The sequence below is a fragment of the Cordyceps fumosorosea genome (genome assembly GCF_001636725.1).
Source record: "Cordyceps fumosorosea ARSEF 2679 chromosome Unknown scaffold_12, whole genome shotgun sequence".
Taxonomy (NCBI): Eukaryota; Fungi; Ascomycota; class Sordariomycetes; order Hypocreales; family Cordycipitaceae; genus Cordyceps; species Cordyceps fumosorosea.
Genome location: NW_017387312.1, coordinates 135,800 through 150,695, shown reverse-complemented (window position 1 = coordinate 150,695; position 14,896 = coordinate 135,800). Strand labels below are relative to the sequence as shown.

At 54.9% G+C, this 14,896-nt stretch overlaps 7 protein-coding genes across 7 annotated transcripts; 3 read left to right on the top strand and 4 right to left on the bottom strand.

Annotated features, from left to right (window-relative positions):
- Positions 1-78: 78 nt before the first annotated feature.
- On the bottom strand, positions 79-1,953 carry ISF_05137 (heat shock protein; the record flags this gene model as incomplete). The annotated part of the gene is made up of 3 exons (XM_018848742.1): positions 79-231; positions 284-1,802; positions 1,883-1,953. The coding sequence occupies 3 exons, from the start codon at positions 1,951-1,953 to the stop codon at positions 79-81; spliced, it is 1,743 nt and encodes a 580-aa protein (XP_018703878.1).
- Positions 1,954-4,274: 2,321 nt separating this feature from the next.
- Positions 4,275-5,607, top strand: ISF_05136 (Cytochrome P450; the record flags this gene model as incomplete). Its single annotated transcript, XM_018848741.1, has 5 exons — positions 4,275-4,298; positions 4,348-4,712; positions 4,771-4,887; positions 4,941-5,427; positions 5,491-5,607. 5 exons carry the CDS (start codon positions 4,275-4,277, stop codon positions 5,605-5,607), a joined length of 1,110 nt encoding a protein of 369 aa, XP_018703877.1.
- A 132-nt stretch (positions 5,608-5,739) lies between these two features.
- Positions 5,740-7,054, bottom strand: ISF_05135 (hypothetical protein; the record flags this gene model as incomplete). Its single annotated transcript, XM_018848740.1, has 2 exons — positions 5,740-6,964; positions 7,032-7,054. 2 exons carry the CDS (start codon positions 7,052-7,054, stop codon positions 5,740-5,742), a joined length of 1,248 nt encoding a protein of 415 aa, XP_018703876.1.
- Positions 7,055-7,392: 338 nt separating this feature from the next.
- Positions 7,393-7,883, top strand: ISF_05134 (small nuclear ribonucleoprotein SmG; the record flags this gene model as incomplete). The annotated part of the gene is made up of 4 exons (XM_018848739.1): positions 7,393-7,422; positions 7,535-7,606; positions 7,666-7,740; positions 7,809-7,883. The coding sequence occupies 4 exons, from the start codon at positions 7,393-7,395 to the stop codon at positions 7,881-7,883; spliced, it is 252 nt and encodes an 83-aa protein (XP_018703875.1).
- A 170-nt stretch (positions 7,884-8,053) lies between these two features.
- ISF_05133 (Rhodanese-like protein) lies at positions 8,054-8,587 on the bottom strand (the record flags this gene model as incomplete). The annotated part of the gene is made up of 2 exons (XM_018848738.1): positions 8,054-8,232; positions 8,281-8,587. The coding sequence occupies 2 exons, from the start codon at positions 8,585-8,587 to the stop codon at positions 8,054-8,056; spliced, it is 486 nt and encodes a 161-aa protein (XP_018703874.1).
- Positions 8,588-9,445: 858 nt separating this feature from the next.
- Positions 9,446-11,443, top strand: ISF_05132 (Peptidase M6-like, domain protein; the record flags this gene model as incomplete). Its single annotated transcript, XM_018848737.1, has 1 exon — positions 9,446-11,443. The coding sequence occupies one exon, from the start codon at positions 9,446-9,448 to the stop codon at positions 11,441-11,443; it is 1,998 nt and encodes a 665-aa protein (XP_018703873.1).
- A 429-nt stretch (positions 11,444-11,872) lies between these two features.
- On the bottom strand, positions 11,873-14,385 carry ISF_05131 (hypothetical protein; the record flags this gene model as incomplete). The annotated part of the gene is made up of 4 exons (XM_018848736.1): positions 11,873-12,852; positions 12,913-13,199; positions 13,253-14,136; positions 14,377-14,385. The coding sequence occupies 4 exons, from the start codon at positions 14,383-14,385 to the stop codon at positions 11,873-11,875; spliced, it is 2,160 nt and encodes a 719-aa protein (XP_018703872.1).
- Between the last annotated feature and the right edge of the window lie 511 nt (positions 14,386-14,896).

Genomic DNA, 14,896 nt, shown 5'->3' with positions numbered 1-14,896 from the left:
CAAGTTTATAAATAGACTGCGCGAATCATTTTCTCATTACGGATATTAAATCGCAAGCTATATTACATCCATGCTCCTTTACCGTCCAACACGAATTACGCCAGCGGCAATCAACTTCTGAATCTTGGTACGCACGCTTGGGTTGCGCATATGCTCCTGCAGAGCCATCGGGTTGGACTGAGCTTGCTGCAGAATCGACTGCATCACAGGATCTTGCATGAGGCTCATGACCTATACACTTCATTAGCAGAGCTCCTCTCGTCTCGGGCCTGTCAAAGCTTACCTCTGGATCCTTCTGCAAACGCTCACGTGTCTGTTCCTCCGTCTCATTGTCGCGAGCCGAGTACATGGCGGCAAACGCCTTTTGCTGCTGCTGATCAATCTCGCGGGCATTTGCACCATTGTGGTGCTCGGTATCAACGGCAAGAGCTTCCGTGCAAGCATCGACGCACTCCGAGTACTTGCGCATGCCAAAGTAGGCCTGTGCCTTGCGGATGTACGCGCGGATAAAGGCAACATCCTTCTTGATCGCCATGTCGCAGTCTTCCAGAGCACTGGGGAATTCAAACAACTTGATGAAAGCAGCCGCACGGTTGCTGTAGCCGCGAGGGTCTTCGGGAGCACGCTTGATCATTTCCGTGTAAGAAGCGACCGCGCCAGGGAAATCGCTCTCCTTGAACTTCTTGTTGCCAGCCTCACGCGCCTCGTCAGCCTTGGCAGGGTCGATATAGGCGGTCTTGGCGGACTCGGTCTTGGACTTCTCGGCCGCACGGAGCTTCTTGAGAACCTCGGGAGTGCGGTGTTCCGTCAGAGACTTGTTGTAGTTCTCAATGGACTTGGCCAGGTCACCCTTGCGCTCATATGCCGTTCCGATACGTGCATAACTCTTCGCAATCACCTTGAAATCGGCATAAATCTCGCGGCCCTCTTCAATGGCCTTGTTGCACGCCTCGATACAGGCATCGTAGTCGCCCTTCTCGAACTGGGCGGCACCAAGATTGTTGAGGTATGTGATATCCTTGAATGTCTCCCAGGCCTTGGTGTAGTGCTGGACGGCTTCGTCAAAGTTGCGCTTCTTGTACTGCTCAGTACCCAGGGCCTTCTCTTTATCAGCCTCCTCCTTGGCCTTCTTCTTCTCGAGCGCCTCCTCGTCCAGGACTTCGGGTTCGGGCTCTGGCTCCGGAGCCTTTGAGGCAGGAGTCGGCTTGCTTTCTGGGGCATCCGGCATGCTCACATCACCCTGTTCACGAGGATCACTGTCTCTCATTTCCATGTCGACGCCCATAAGAACGCCAAGGACCTGAATCATTCGGGGGTCACTGAACATATCTGTAGTCATCTGAGGATTCCTCTGAAGTTGCTGGAGCTTGGACATGAAATCGGGGTCGGAAAGGTAGCTACTGGTCTTGGGGTTGGCAGCAAGCTTCTGCAGAAGCTGAGGGTCGTTGAACATGCGCGAGAGTCCAGCACCGGGGTCGCCACCACCACCAGGGAAGCCGCCGCCGGCCTCTTGCTGCATGGCCTTCTCTACGGACGCAAGACCACTCTTCAGCTGGGCATTGTTGGCATCGTGCTTCAGACCCTCTTCGTAGGCGTCGTTTGCACCGAGCAGATCCCCCTTGCCGTGGAGAGCAGCACCCTTGCGACCCCAGCCCTTGGGCCAATCGGGCTTGATCTCTGTGGTCTTTTCGGCATCCTTCAGAGCGGCGTCCCATTCCTTCTTCGAGGCGTAGGCAGCAGATCGGTTCGAGTAGAGGATGTGGTTTTCGGGTTGGAGGGCAATGGCCTGTGTGAACTTTTCACTAGGAGGGGTATCGCCGTGTAAGTATCCATAGGACATTTGAAGTCTAGCGGTGGCAAGGTGGTAAATGATTAGACTCACATGGCATCGTCAAAATTCTTCTCGGCAATGGCCTTGTTGCCTAGAGCTTTGAGCTCGTCTGCGCTGGCCATGGTGGACGAGTTTTGGGGATAAGATTGCCAAGGGGTAAATCTACTGTTGGTTGGGCAAAGAGGTTCGGCTTGTGATGTCTTTTGAGTGTGAGTCAATAAATTAGTACAAGACGCAAAGGCAAAAGTTGAAATGGTTAAACGGTAGCAAGTCTTGTGACGATGAATGTGGTGGGGAGAAAAGTTGAAGCTCCATCTTGAGGTGCCTTCTAGCTCCTTCGATGGTCGTCCCCGCATTGGGCCACCTTATTGGCCTGTGGCCTCCAGTTGACCAGGCCCAAGCTAGTGTGGGTCAAACTGTAGCAACCAGCCTGCGTTTCCCCCGTTTGTCTTGCCTCCGTCAACAACAGCACCTATGTCTGCTACCTACAACAAGAAACCTGAGTGTATTTTCGACCAAATGGAGTATTGTCCATCGCAGCCTGTCTTGTTCTCCTGGCCCAGCCTTTTGGAAATCTCGGGTGGACACCCTACCGGTCGACTTCCACTCCGGCGTACCCTAGACTGTCCAAAATTGACGATCACAGAAGCTGGTCCTGCTCCCAGCAATACAGTCACTTAAACTTAAACCACCATCCGCAAGACGTCTCCCATAGTCTACTCATTTTTGAATTCGGTGCGAAGCAGTAACCAAGGATTGCTAGTTCTGGTGGGCTGGGTTGTATCTACAATACAAGGACCGACAGAGCAAGTGTTGCATCATCTTCTAGGAACGACCCAGCATCTTCTCCCAGCCCAATGCCTTGCTGAGACCTTGACCTTGTGTGACAAGCAAGGCTCGATAGCGCCATGTTGCACAAGTCTCTTCTCGGCGAATTGCCCAAGCGAAATGGCTTAAGATGAATTCTCTTTGCACGCAGCTTTTCGTGTATGGTCTGACCGCCGACTTGTCTTGCCGTCATTGGAGCAAGCAGCGTCAACAACGATGAATAATCGCGGACACACAATGCCAAGCTACCGGTATGCACGTGGGGGACTGCAGTTTACAAGGATCATTTGCAATGTCTGGCTCGCAAATCTTTACCAGGCCGCTTTTCTCCACCGAATAGGGGAGACAAAGAGGTATTGACTGCAGTCGCACCCACAGACGAGGCTCCGAAGGAAGCAATTCACTGGCGCCACGGCTTGCTTTTTTCTTCATCCCCGGGGTCTGTCACCCCACCACCATGACCAATATCATCCTCATACGGTAGTTCCACTGTTAACGGGAACACCCGGCCGGCATTTGGTGGATGGTGATGCCACTCTAGTACCTCTCGTTCATTGGGGTGAGTGAGGGTGACAAAAAGCTCAGCTGGTGCACAAGAAGGTTGTCGTTGGCTACTATGCCTTTCAACTTGGAACGAAACGCTAAGCTGTCCTGCCCGCAGCAGTCGGCAGTTTGTCTGCCCTGTCCATACATAGATAGTACCATTCAGGAAATCCTGTATAATACGGCAGTAGCGCCGCCTTCTTTGCTAGGCCATGTCTAGGATACGACGTTAGAAAGCCACCCTGGGCTAGTTACATCCTGTGATGTAGGCTGTAACTGGGGTCGCGCTCTCCTATTTAGTACCAAATAGTGTAAGCCGGGTGGCCCATCTTCAAAACTTCATTGGCTTAGTCGCACTTTCGGGACGGCCTGTGAGGTCGTACTGCTGGGCTGGTCAGCTACCGGCATTAGCTAGACCAGTGTACATCATCTTGAACAGCCAATACGGAGAGTCCATATAATAGCCCGCTCATGCCATTGCTCCCTGTGATCGGGCAGGCACATTTGACTTCTTGCCGTTCGCAAAGCTAATTACTCGCGGTCTGATACTCTGGTTGAAGAGGGCAGTGCGAAGCAAAACTCTCTTGACCCATGTCACAACAATGGAGTCTTTTATCACCATGTCAAGCTGCTCTCCGGTTTTTTTGACTTGCTATGCAATAACTGCGATGATTCTCTTCTCTGCCATTTGTCAGGTTCGTGCCTGGTATCGATTACGACACATCCCTGGTCCTCGGTCGGCGTCTTGGTCCCTATTGTGGCATCTTCGTGGGGCTATGAGTGGTGACTTTCCACAGATCTTGAAAGATGCAACAGACCAGTATGGTGCGTCTAGCCGGCAGATACATATAAAAACTTCCCTATTAGATCTAGGATATTAAACTGGCAGCTTGGCGCAGGGTCTCTTGTTCGAATTGGCCCCAACCAGTTGGTCTCCGCAGATCCCGAGGTCCTCCGCCGCATATCAGCTGTGCGGAGCAAATTTACCAAAGGAAAGTTCTACAAAGCTGGTCGAATCGTACCTGGTGTTGATAATGTGGTTTCGGCATTGGATGAGGACAAGCACAAGACAATGCGTGCTCAGATGAACTCCACGGTATGATACGGATCGGGGCCGGGCAAGCAACGTTGCTAACACCCCCCAGTTTACAGCAAAGGATGACCAGGAATATGGGTTTGAAGCTGCTATGGATAGGCAGATTCGAAACTTTGTGAAAATGCTGGAAACCAAGTATATATCAACCGACTCGGAAACCCGACCAGTTGACATGGCTGAAAAGACACAGTTCCTTGCCCTGGACATTATTGGCGATATTTCCATCGGGAAGCCATTCGGGTACTTGGAGCAGGATAGAGACCTATTCAACTACAACGAGATAAATTTGTCGTCGTTACCGATAATGACATTCGTGTCGGTTTTGCCAGGCATCACTGATATCCTGCACAAGTGGCCTTTTCGCCTGGCTTTACCGAAAGAAGGCGACCAGGTCGGGTTTGGGCGTCTCATGAAGTAAGTGAAAGCAAGAGAAGAAAACTAAATCTTCTCAATCCTAACTTATTCTGGTCAGCTTTGTTACCGAGTCTGTCGAGTCAGGAATGCTCGCGAAAGCCGGCAGCCTGGTGCAGAATCACCTTGAGAATGGGCTGACGAAAAACGACATGATCCAGCAGGGATTCGTTACAATGTGCGTACCGATGGTTTGACCCTTTTATCACAGCTAATTTTCTTCCGGTGCAGCATTGCAGGATCCAACTCCACGGCACACACTCTCCGCCTGACGCTCCTCTCCATCCTCACAGCACCATGGGCTTTGAGAGCCCTCCGCAGCGAAATCGACCCGACGGGGTCGGCAGTCAGCGACCCAGTCTCGTGGCGCGAAATTCAAAAGCTCCCGTACCTGCAGGCGGTGGTCAAGGAAGGCCTCCGCATGTGGCCCCCCGTCAGCGGCCTCGGCTTCAAGCGGGTGCCCGCGGGCGGCGCGCACGTCGACGGATTCTTCGTCCCCGGCGGCACCGAGATCGGGCAGGCGTTCCTGGCCGTGGGCCGGTCGCAGAAGGTCTGGGGGCCGGACGCGGACGTCTTTCGGCCGGAGCGGTGGTTGCGCGCCGGTGCGGCGGACTTGAAGAAGATGAACCGGGCCCTGGACACGCATTTCGGGGGAGGCAAGTTTTCTTGTCTGGGGAAGCCGATTGCCATGATGGAGCTGCACAAAACTGTACATGAGGTAACGTCCGGCTTTTGTTTTTGGTCGCGCTGTTGAGGGGACCTGCGTCTAACTCGTTGCTAGCTTATGAAACGATTCGACATGGCCATCATCAACCCGGAAAAGCCTATGAAGACGAAGGCGTCGATTTTCGTTTGCGACACGGATTTTTGGGTTGCTTTGAGAAAACGGCCGGAGTGACATCCGCTGTTGGAAAGAAAAGACTGGGAAACACCGCTCAGCTAATACTTTGCGAAATTAATGCGAGAATACGACGAGTCTCTTTGGAAATCGGGTATCTTTCAACGTACATAGGCAGCTATATCCTTAATTTTACAACTCAGCGCCCCCAGCATCCCCTGCAGTCCTGCTCGGTGTCGATCCCAAGCTCTCCGGGCCAAGGTCGCCAGCCGGCATTCCTTCATCCATGACTCTCGCCGGCGCCGGGACCCTCCCCATGGCCTCCTGGTACTTCTTGCCCGTCTCGTCCAGCAGGGCCTGCACCTCGGCCTCGCGTGCCGCGATGCCCTCGCGCTCCGCACGCATCCCCGCCACCTCCGCGGCCTTGACCCCAATCTGCGCCTCCATACCGCCGAGCGTCGCCTGCAGGCGGGCGACGCACTCGGCCAGGCCCGGCAGTGGCGTGATCTTGGGCGGGATCTCGAGCAGCTCCCGGGCCGGGTCCCTGCGCGGGCGCTCCTTGCGCAGGCCGTCTAGCCCGGAGCGCGTCTGCGCCGCCTCGTACGCGATGCGCCGCTCGGCCTCGCTGTCCGACGAGGAGTCCGACGAGCGGCCCTCGGCGGCGTCGATGAGCTCCGCCATCTTTTGCCGGTCCAGCCTGCGCCGCTGCTTCTCGGCGCGCTTGCCGAGGGAGACGCCCCCATCGTCGACGAAGTCGTCGAAGCCCTCGCCCATCTGGTCCTCGTCGGTTGCCAGCCTCGTGTCCCCCTTCTTCTTGGCCCGTCCGTCGTCGTCGTCGTCGTCGTCGACGGATAGGAAATCTTGCTCCTGAGCTAGCCTTGCCCGGCGTTCTTTTCGTTCTTGGATTTCTGAGGGAGTGAGAACTTGAATTTTGGTCGCGGGTGGTGCGGGCGCTGGTGAGTCCACGATCATGGCTCCTTCAAGCTCAGAGGCGTCCAGCTCCATTTCATCACCGTCTGTCGGTAGGGACGCAGAGTCGATGGGTGTGGTCGGTGTGGATGACTGCAGTTCGTCGAGGTACTCCTTGCTATATCTCGGCCTGTCGTCATCATCATCCAAAGTCCGCACCGGAAATCCTCTCATCGCTATGCCTCGCTTCACGGCGTTGCTCTCAACCACTCGCTGGCCCAATGTCGACTTCTTCATTGGCGCTTCTAGAGTAGTATCGTCGTTCTCTTCTTCGGTAGCTCCCAGTCCAAAGGACAGTCGTGACTTGGGTTTCTTCTTTTGTTTTTGGGCGCCAAATTTGGCCTTGACAACCACCGGGCCATCGTCCTCCTCCTCATTGCCAGGGATCGCATCTTCATTGGCGCTATCAGCCGTAAATGTTTTTCGAAGGCCAGACTGGCGGATCCCCCTTTTGGCTGATTTTATTTTAAAGGAAGGTTGTGAAAAGTCTGTCATGACCTCACAGTCAGTCTCACTTGAGTGCCTCAAATCGAACCATGGGCGTTTGGGGTCGTTACCTGTGTTTGACTCGCCACCATTCTCAGAATCGTTATTCTCTGCATCTGGCGCCTCTTCATCATCGATTTTTATCACTCGAGCTTTTCGCCGTGACCCAAATGAGCTCATATTGATTTTGTGTTATTTTTCCTGGACAACGTATTGGTCGCCGTTGCTGCCTTGTCGACATGTCGGCCGTTATAATCTTATCTGCACGTGACCCATTTGCGTGGGTGAGGTAGCGCGATGCTGAACCAAGTTCTTCGCGTGCGGGTGACAGCTTGGTTTGCTCTCGTGCCATTGACCAATCTCCTCATACTCGCATAAATCCAGCTCAAAATGGCGCCCGCCCAGCCCGAGCTCAAGAAGGTATGTTTTTCCCCTAATTGCGCGACTTTGAGGCTTTTTGCGCTTTGCGGCTGCGGGCAACCAGAAGCGAGCGTGCAGCTGGAGGGAGCTCTTGCTAACTTTGCGATCACAGTACCTCGATAAGCGCTTGTTTGTCCAACTGAATGGCAGCCGCAAAGTGATTGGTGTCCTACGCGGATACGATGTATGCAAAAAGATGCCCTCGGCGACCTACGATGCCTCCTCGCTAACCCCGATACACAGGTTTTCCTGAACATTGTTCTTGACGATGCGTTTGAAGAGACTGATGGCGGTAACAAGACAAGACTAGGCATGGTGGTATGTTACGTTTGCTATTTTTCATGCGGAAACTTGGTTATTTGCATGTTTGCTAACTGGAGCGAAAGGTCATCCGTGGCAACTCAGTTGTCATGCTGGAAGCAATGGAGCGCATCGGCGGCGACGACCGACAACACCGATAGACACCGAGTGGGGGATTAGCTGTGGGAAACAAAAACAAACATTGATTTCAAGTTCGCTCGGCGTTTTGGTATGAATGGAAGCAGGATATTTAAAGAAATATGGGATCAGATACCGAAAGACACCAGGGAAACCGGCTACCCTGTGCATATTGCAAAAGGCCAAATCAAAACTATGCCTTGGCTGCCCAGAACTTTTCGTCATAATTCTCCATCATCTTGCCACCGAATGCCTTGTGCCAGCCTTTGATGCCACCGGCCATGATGATGGCCTTGATACCAGTTTCGCCGACCTCGTTCAGATAGTCTTGCATCCACCGAGCACATCTGGTGCCGCGTCCTGCCGAGCTTCCTGCAAGGTCTTAGTAGAGTGTGTCGAGCTGGGTCTAGGTTTCCTTACCGCAGTAGAAGATGATTTTCTCGATGCCAGCCTGCTTGCAGAGCTGATAGACGACGGGCCTGGTCTGGTAAAAGGACTGCGCGGGGAGGTTGATGGAGGTGGCCACGGTGCCCCCGTCCCAGTCGGTGCGACGAACATCTACGAGAAGAAAGTTCCTACTTGCATGTTTGGGTCCAGCAAGCATCTTTTCCAGCAGAGCCATGACGTCCGAGTTCTCAATTGTCTCACACGCTGCCTGCGGCTCAGGCAGAGCTGCCCACCATGGAGGGGCCTCGCCAGAAGGCGGGGCATTCACATCTGTCGACATGATATGATGGCACCGACGAGGATGCAACAGGGAGCTTGGCCGGGCTTGACAAAAAGGGGCGGTAATTTCTGTATCGCAAATAGGGCGTAAATAGGGACTATGCAGAGATGAGGTTTTACAGGGCCGAAGTCGCCGCGGTGGCGTATGAGAAGTGGTCACTGAGCGGTCCACATGATTGGACTGATGCCTCGTCGTTTTCGTTTTTCCAGCACTGGAGCGTTGTCACTCGAAGGACTAACCGGTATTGGAATTGAGGACGGCTAAAATTAAAAGGTGAAATCATATCAGTCCTGCGTTTCGAAGAAAAAAAAAAAACCATATAGATACTGTGACCGGTCCTACCGTAGATGTATACTTGCGCATACAAGCCAACTTGTAAGCCACCGGCGACTTGACACTTCTGTTACATAAAGAAAACTTGACGTTATCATTGATTTTAAGCCCCAGCTGAAGTTCCATGGATTTGTATTCTTCATGCCCCCTCATGGCTTTTCTGCCCCAGATTGGGGTGACATACAGTTTTGGGTATCGCTATTCCTATTGTAGCAGGTCCCTTCACTGTGGGCGGCAGCCCAGTCGTCAAGTGAAGGACGCCTCGGAAATATATTCGCCTCTAGTAAACGTAAACGTCAATAAACGAGCTCTTGGCAGAGGCTACAGCACCCGGTTCCATATATTAAGCTTGTATTTTGGTTTATCGTGGTATTCGGGAACGAACAGTAAATAGTACATAGATACTGAGACATTGGATTAATATTTAAAGCTTGGAATCCCCTCCATTTCGACTGTGTTTGCTGGTAGTACGCCCATCGCGTCACCTTGGGCTCTTTCGTTTTCTCGCTCATGCACTCGATCATCATGGGACGCGTTTCAAGACTCTTCGTTGTCGCCTTGAGCGGAACCGCCGCCCTCGCCTCTGTCGGCCCTCAACATGTGCCCTTCCAGCCCATTGATCCTCAGAACTGGGTGAACCCGGACGACATGACATGGGCTGACTGGAAGGCACCTCCCGGCGCGAACTGGAATGATCCCAGCCGCGCTGGTTCCGACAGGAACTTCAACATTGCCCTTGTCGCAGTGGACTATGACAACCTGCCCTTTGTCGTTACTGGAGCCCCAAACTCGACCGTCTTCGGGAATCCGCTACCCGGCTTCGGCAATGTGCAGAGGAAAGACGTACCCTCGTATTACCACGACTTGTTGAACAAGCCGACCGACTTGAATCGGGGACACACGATTCACGAGTACTGGATGGAGAGCTCTGGCGGCCGCTTCGGCGTAGACTTGACGGCATTTGGGCCGTATCAGATGCCCGCGCATCACTACCAATACGGCATCACCCGCCAGTTTAACCCAGGCGCCTGCCCTGCTAACGAAACATGCAACTTGAACCTCCGCAACGCAGTGCAGGCCGCCTGGAGCCGCGACGTCGGCAACGACACGACCAAGTCGTTCGACATGGTCTTCATCCTCTCCGCGGGGCAGGACGAGTCCTCCACCTGGCAAGAGTTTGGCGAGATGAAGTTTGGCCAGGAAAACGACGTCCCGGACGCCTTCGGACCTCCTCCGGGCTCACAGATCCCCAACTTCGCCGCCACGCGGTACGTGAGCTGGACCTCGTGGGCGTCCGCCTCCTCGCTGTGGCCCGACGCCGCCATCGGCCTCGGGTCCTCGGTGCAGTGCGAGAGCTCCGGCATGGCCACGTACGCGCACGAGCTCAGCCACCTGATCGACATCTGGGACAACTACAACAACCCGTACGGCGTCCCGCCCGTGCGGTCCTACACAGGCCCTTGGTCCATGATGTCGCGCGGCACCTTCAACGGGCCCGGCGGCCCGCACACCCGCTGGCAGATCCCAGCCCTCAAGGGCGGCGCCATGGGTTCCCAGCACACCGTCCGCGACAAGCTCTGGCTCGGCCTCGTCGCCGAGCGGCGCCTCCTCAACGTCTCCAAGGCGACGCTGCAGGCCCGCGGGCCCGTCGTGGCCCGGCTCGCGGCCCGCAACTCGCGCTGCGGCCTCATCGGCCTGCGTGTCGACTTCGACCGCGACCTGTCCCCCGGCTGCAGCGTCGCGCGTGACCCGCTGTGCGACGGCGGCGGGTACGACGCGTACGACGTCGAGGTCGTCGACCGGAGCGGCTCCGACTCGTTCCAGGCGGACGCGGGCGTCATGTTCAGCAAGGTCAAGTACGGGCCGGACCCCCCCTTCCAGTGGACCATCGACGCGAACCCGCAGGACATCCGCATCGTGGACTTTGTCCGTCCCAACGGCACCACAGCCATGATCACCGTCGGCGACTACCGCCAGCTCCTCGACGCGCTCTTCCACACGGGCACCAACTCGGGCAGCAAGTTCGAGCACGTCGACAGAGCCAACAGCGTCCACCTCTACGTCCTCGAGCACCACCGCTCCGGCAAGGGCGCGCTCTCCTACACCGTCGCCGCCCGCGCCCTCAACGACACGAGCGGCAACGAGTACGCGGTGGAGGTGTCGGCCGGGTCTGTCCTTCCCGCTACCGCCGGTGCAGAGGCCGCGTCGGGGGTGTTTTGCTCCTTTAACGTGAAGAACAACGGCACACAGGGGGGGCATCAGGGCGCAGACGCCGGAGCTCAAGCCGCGCCGTACCTGAACTCCGACATCTACAGGCTGAGTGCCACCGTGGCTGGCTCCGGGTGGGAGGTCCAGTTGCCGAATGAGATTGCGACGGCGCAGTTTGGTCAAGGCGTAGATGTCCTGGTGGCGGCTCGGCCTGCCGGGGGAGCGGCTGCCGAGGGCATCGTGACTTTGAGGGTGACGTCGGAGTCGAACAGTAATGTCGTTGGAGTAGCTGAATGTAAGGTGACAGGGAAATAAGATCGGCTAACCTGATTGCCGCTCATTGCGGCGCCATAGCTGTATAAAGAGCGGCCGACAAGATGGCAACGCTTAGAGCTCCAGTGTTAGGTGTCTCAATACATCTGTTTTAACTTTAGATAAAGTAGACAAGACGGATAAAGCAGACAAGGCGGATGTCCAGTTAAACGGTCAATGCTCTATATAGTTTACAATTATTTCGGCCCATGTTCCCGAGGTACTTGCCAATAGGTTTGCAAGTGCAAGTTGGCGAGCTTCTAGGCTATTGATGTGTACAAAGAGGGGAAAGTCGGCTCCCAGCACCAGATCAGAAAGAAAATCATAACTCACGATCAACTACCCTTTTCCATTACCGCGCCTCGACCAATGGCTGCATACCAGTTGCACCACTAGCCACCTACCCCTAGCGCGCCAATAAATCAATACCAATTATTGCTCAACCGTGCCCATTGAGTTCATGATGACCGCGCCCCAGTCGAGATATCCATCAAACCAAACTGCGGGGTCAACGCCCGTGAGCAGGTCGCTTCGCCACGGGGTGCTGCCATACACGTTTTGCATTTGATCCGCTGGCACGTTGGAGTCCATGCCCTGCCAAGCCCCGCCGTCGGTCTGCATCATGCCGGACGCCGGTGCGGACGACGGTCCGGCGTTCCAGCCGGACATGCTCGTGTCCATGTCCGCCTTGAGCTGCTGCCCGGGCGAGTGGTTCTCACCCTCCTTGGAGACGAGCTCGGCCCACCGCTCCAACTTCGCTTTGGTGATGCGGACCCTGAGCGCGGTCATGCTCCACACGTTGGCTTCATCCTTTCTCGAGTCTGTCGATGAAATCTGGAAGGTGGCGTTGGTTTGCTCGAAACGATTGCAGATAGCCAGGAGGATCTCGCCGACGTTGACCATGAGGCCTGGGTGCGTCTTCAGCTGCGCACGTAAATGCGCGACGGCGGCGGGCAGATCCGGGTCAATCTCAGCAGGTGCCAGTGGGCAAGGTAGCCGAGGCGGTATCACACCGTGATCAACTGTTTGAGGCGACGCAGCTGTGCCTTGTGCATTTTGTGGCTTGGGCTCAAATGATGGTAGCCCGGTTGTGCCGCGCTGCGTGTCCTCGGGCTCCCCAACCGGTTTGGGTGCTACAAGCTGAGCCCATCTCCCAAGCATTGTCAATGCATACACAAGTTGCGCCCCTACTGCAGTAGGCTGCAAAGCGTATTGAGAAACTGGTACGACAAACCAAGTCTCAAACCACCCTGTAAGAGCGGCACTGGTGTTGTAGAGACGATCGAGAGGCGTCCCTCCGCCTGTATTGTTCATTGTGAAAGCGTCCGCTAATGACGCAATAAGATTCCTGTCGACAACCGGTGGCTCGTAAAGTCTCAGACGCGCAGTATTAAAGTACATCGTGATGATATCTGATAAGAGCTGGTTAGTAACGTGGCTGATGATGTCTTCAAGATTGTGCGCAGACATACTGTCGTTCCTGAGATGCTCTGGCAAGCTGGCCCGCAACTCGTCAAGCTCGCTTTGAAAAGCAGATATATATACTGCCGTGGGAGCTTTCGGAATGCTCGTAAACTCTTCGATGGTATTGTCTCGTGGATTCAGTTCCGAAATGCGCTGGGTTAAATGCTGAATTCGTAAAAGAAAGACAAGATTAACGTCGGTCTGGTACTCCATATTCTTTTCGAGGATAGTGACACATTCTCTGACATATGAGGTATAGCGCATGGGCTCAATTCTCCCAAACACAGTCGACATTCTGGCTGGAATTAGTATCATCAGGGTGCATGAGGGGCATAACCGCAAACTTACGAAGAGGCTAGAAACCAGACGCCAAGGAATGCACGCCTTTCGTCGCTATTCCGTACAAGGGGCGCCGGCGGTTGGGCGGCCATAAGTCTGGTGCCCTCGTGGATGATAGGATGTCGGTTGAGTCCCATCTCCCCGATGAGAGAAATTGCTAGCGACAGCAGGTTATGGAGCTGGGCATGGGTGAAGCAGTGGTACTGGTACCAGCCAAGAATAACGATAATGCCCTGAAGAAGATCCATGGACCGCTCCGAGCGAATCAGCATGAAATCGGAGATGTGCATCTTCAAGGCGTACATCTGCGCTCTCATCGAACGCAGGCTGCGAAAAGAAGTAACCATGCGAATTGCCGACATGAGAAATGGGCGTGCTACGCCGAGCTGGGCCGCTGTTATGCTCGGCGGGATAACGACAAATGGGTACAGCTGTTGCAGCTGAGTCCTGTAGATTTCCAAGGCAACATCGTCGGTCTCTGGAGGTGGCGGCGCATCGCCGGGTGCTGGGCGGCAGATGCAGTTTGCGGCGCCGAACGAGTTGTATGTTGCGGGAATGAACCATTCTTTGGCCGTCTGCTGGCTCTGGACTGGAGCTGGATTGCTAGCTATGGGTGACTCTGTCATCTGCGATGATGTAATGTTAGACTCGTCATAGTCACCAGGAGTGCTGCCGTCCTGCTGTTGCCCTTGGGATTGGGGCGGCAGCTCTCCTGATGCTTGCAGCAAGCTCACCAAGCCATTCAGACGCTCCTCGATTTGAGCGGTGCGTCTAGGGTTTAGCATTAGCTGACTGGGGTTCACGTATTCCATGGCGACTGAGGCGATGGACTCGAGGAGATGAGCGCATGGGGATGAGAAGCGACTCACGAGGGCTTGGGCTGCCTTTTCTTCCTGGGCTTGTGTACTTGGTCTGTACATTCCTTGAGCAACCGTTCACAACTAGAATCATCTTCGGCGTCAGCGAGACCATGCATTGATACTATCCGCCACTGCCGGCATGGTGTTTGAGTGCGCAGTGCGTCAAGATGGCGAGCTTGGGGAGGCGGAGGCGCAGATGTGGACTTTTTTGCCCAGCGGCCGGAGTGACGATATATTCCATGACGGGGATGCGGGCTTTCGGCGCCTACTTACCGGTCGCATTTTGTTCCTAGGGTCTTATTCGAGCGGATACACTTTGCCTTCGCCGTTGCGCAGGCAGCGCAAGCCGCACCCCATTTCGCCGTCGGCAATTTCGGACGCTCGTCGTTGGGCATCCTCCAGTGGAATGAGGCGCACGACGTCAGACAAGCCCCAGATTGATCAGGTATTATCCAATGCAGGTTGACCCGGCGAGCAGGCTTTGAATGTGCCTGGCCAGATGCCTGATAAACAGGGGCTCCCTCTGTGAGTGATGAGAACAGGCACCTAATAAACAGCTGCTGGGATTACAAAGGCAAGATCGCAGGAGGGAAACGGCGTTTTTCGGACGAGGGCGGACACTGGTAGAAAAGAGTGGGCCAGCCACCGGGGGCCTCGGCAGCTAGCCTATCGGCTTTGAAATGGTGGATATGCCAGAAGCAACTCGATTGGGCCTGACCTAGTTGAGTCAAGTTATAACTTGCTTTACAAAACGCCCCTGCTTTCAGGGTTCATCAGCCTAACTACCTATTAT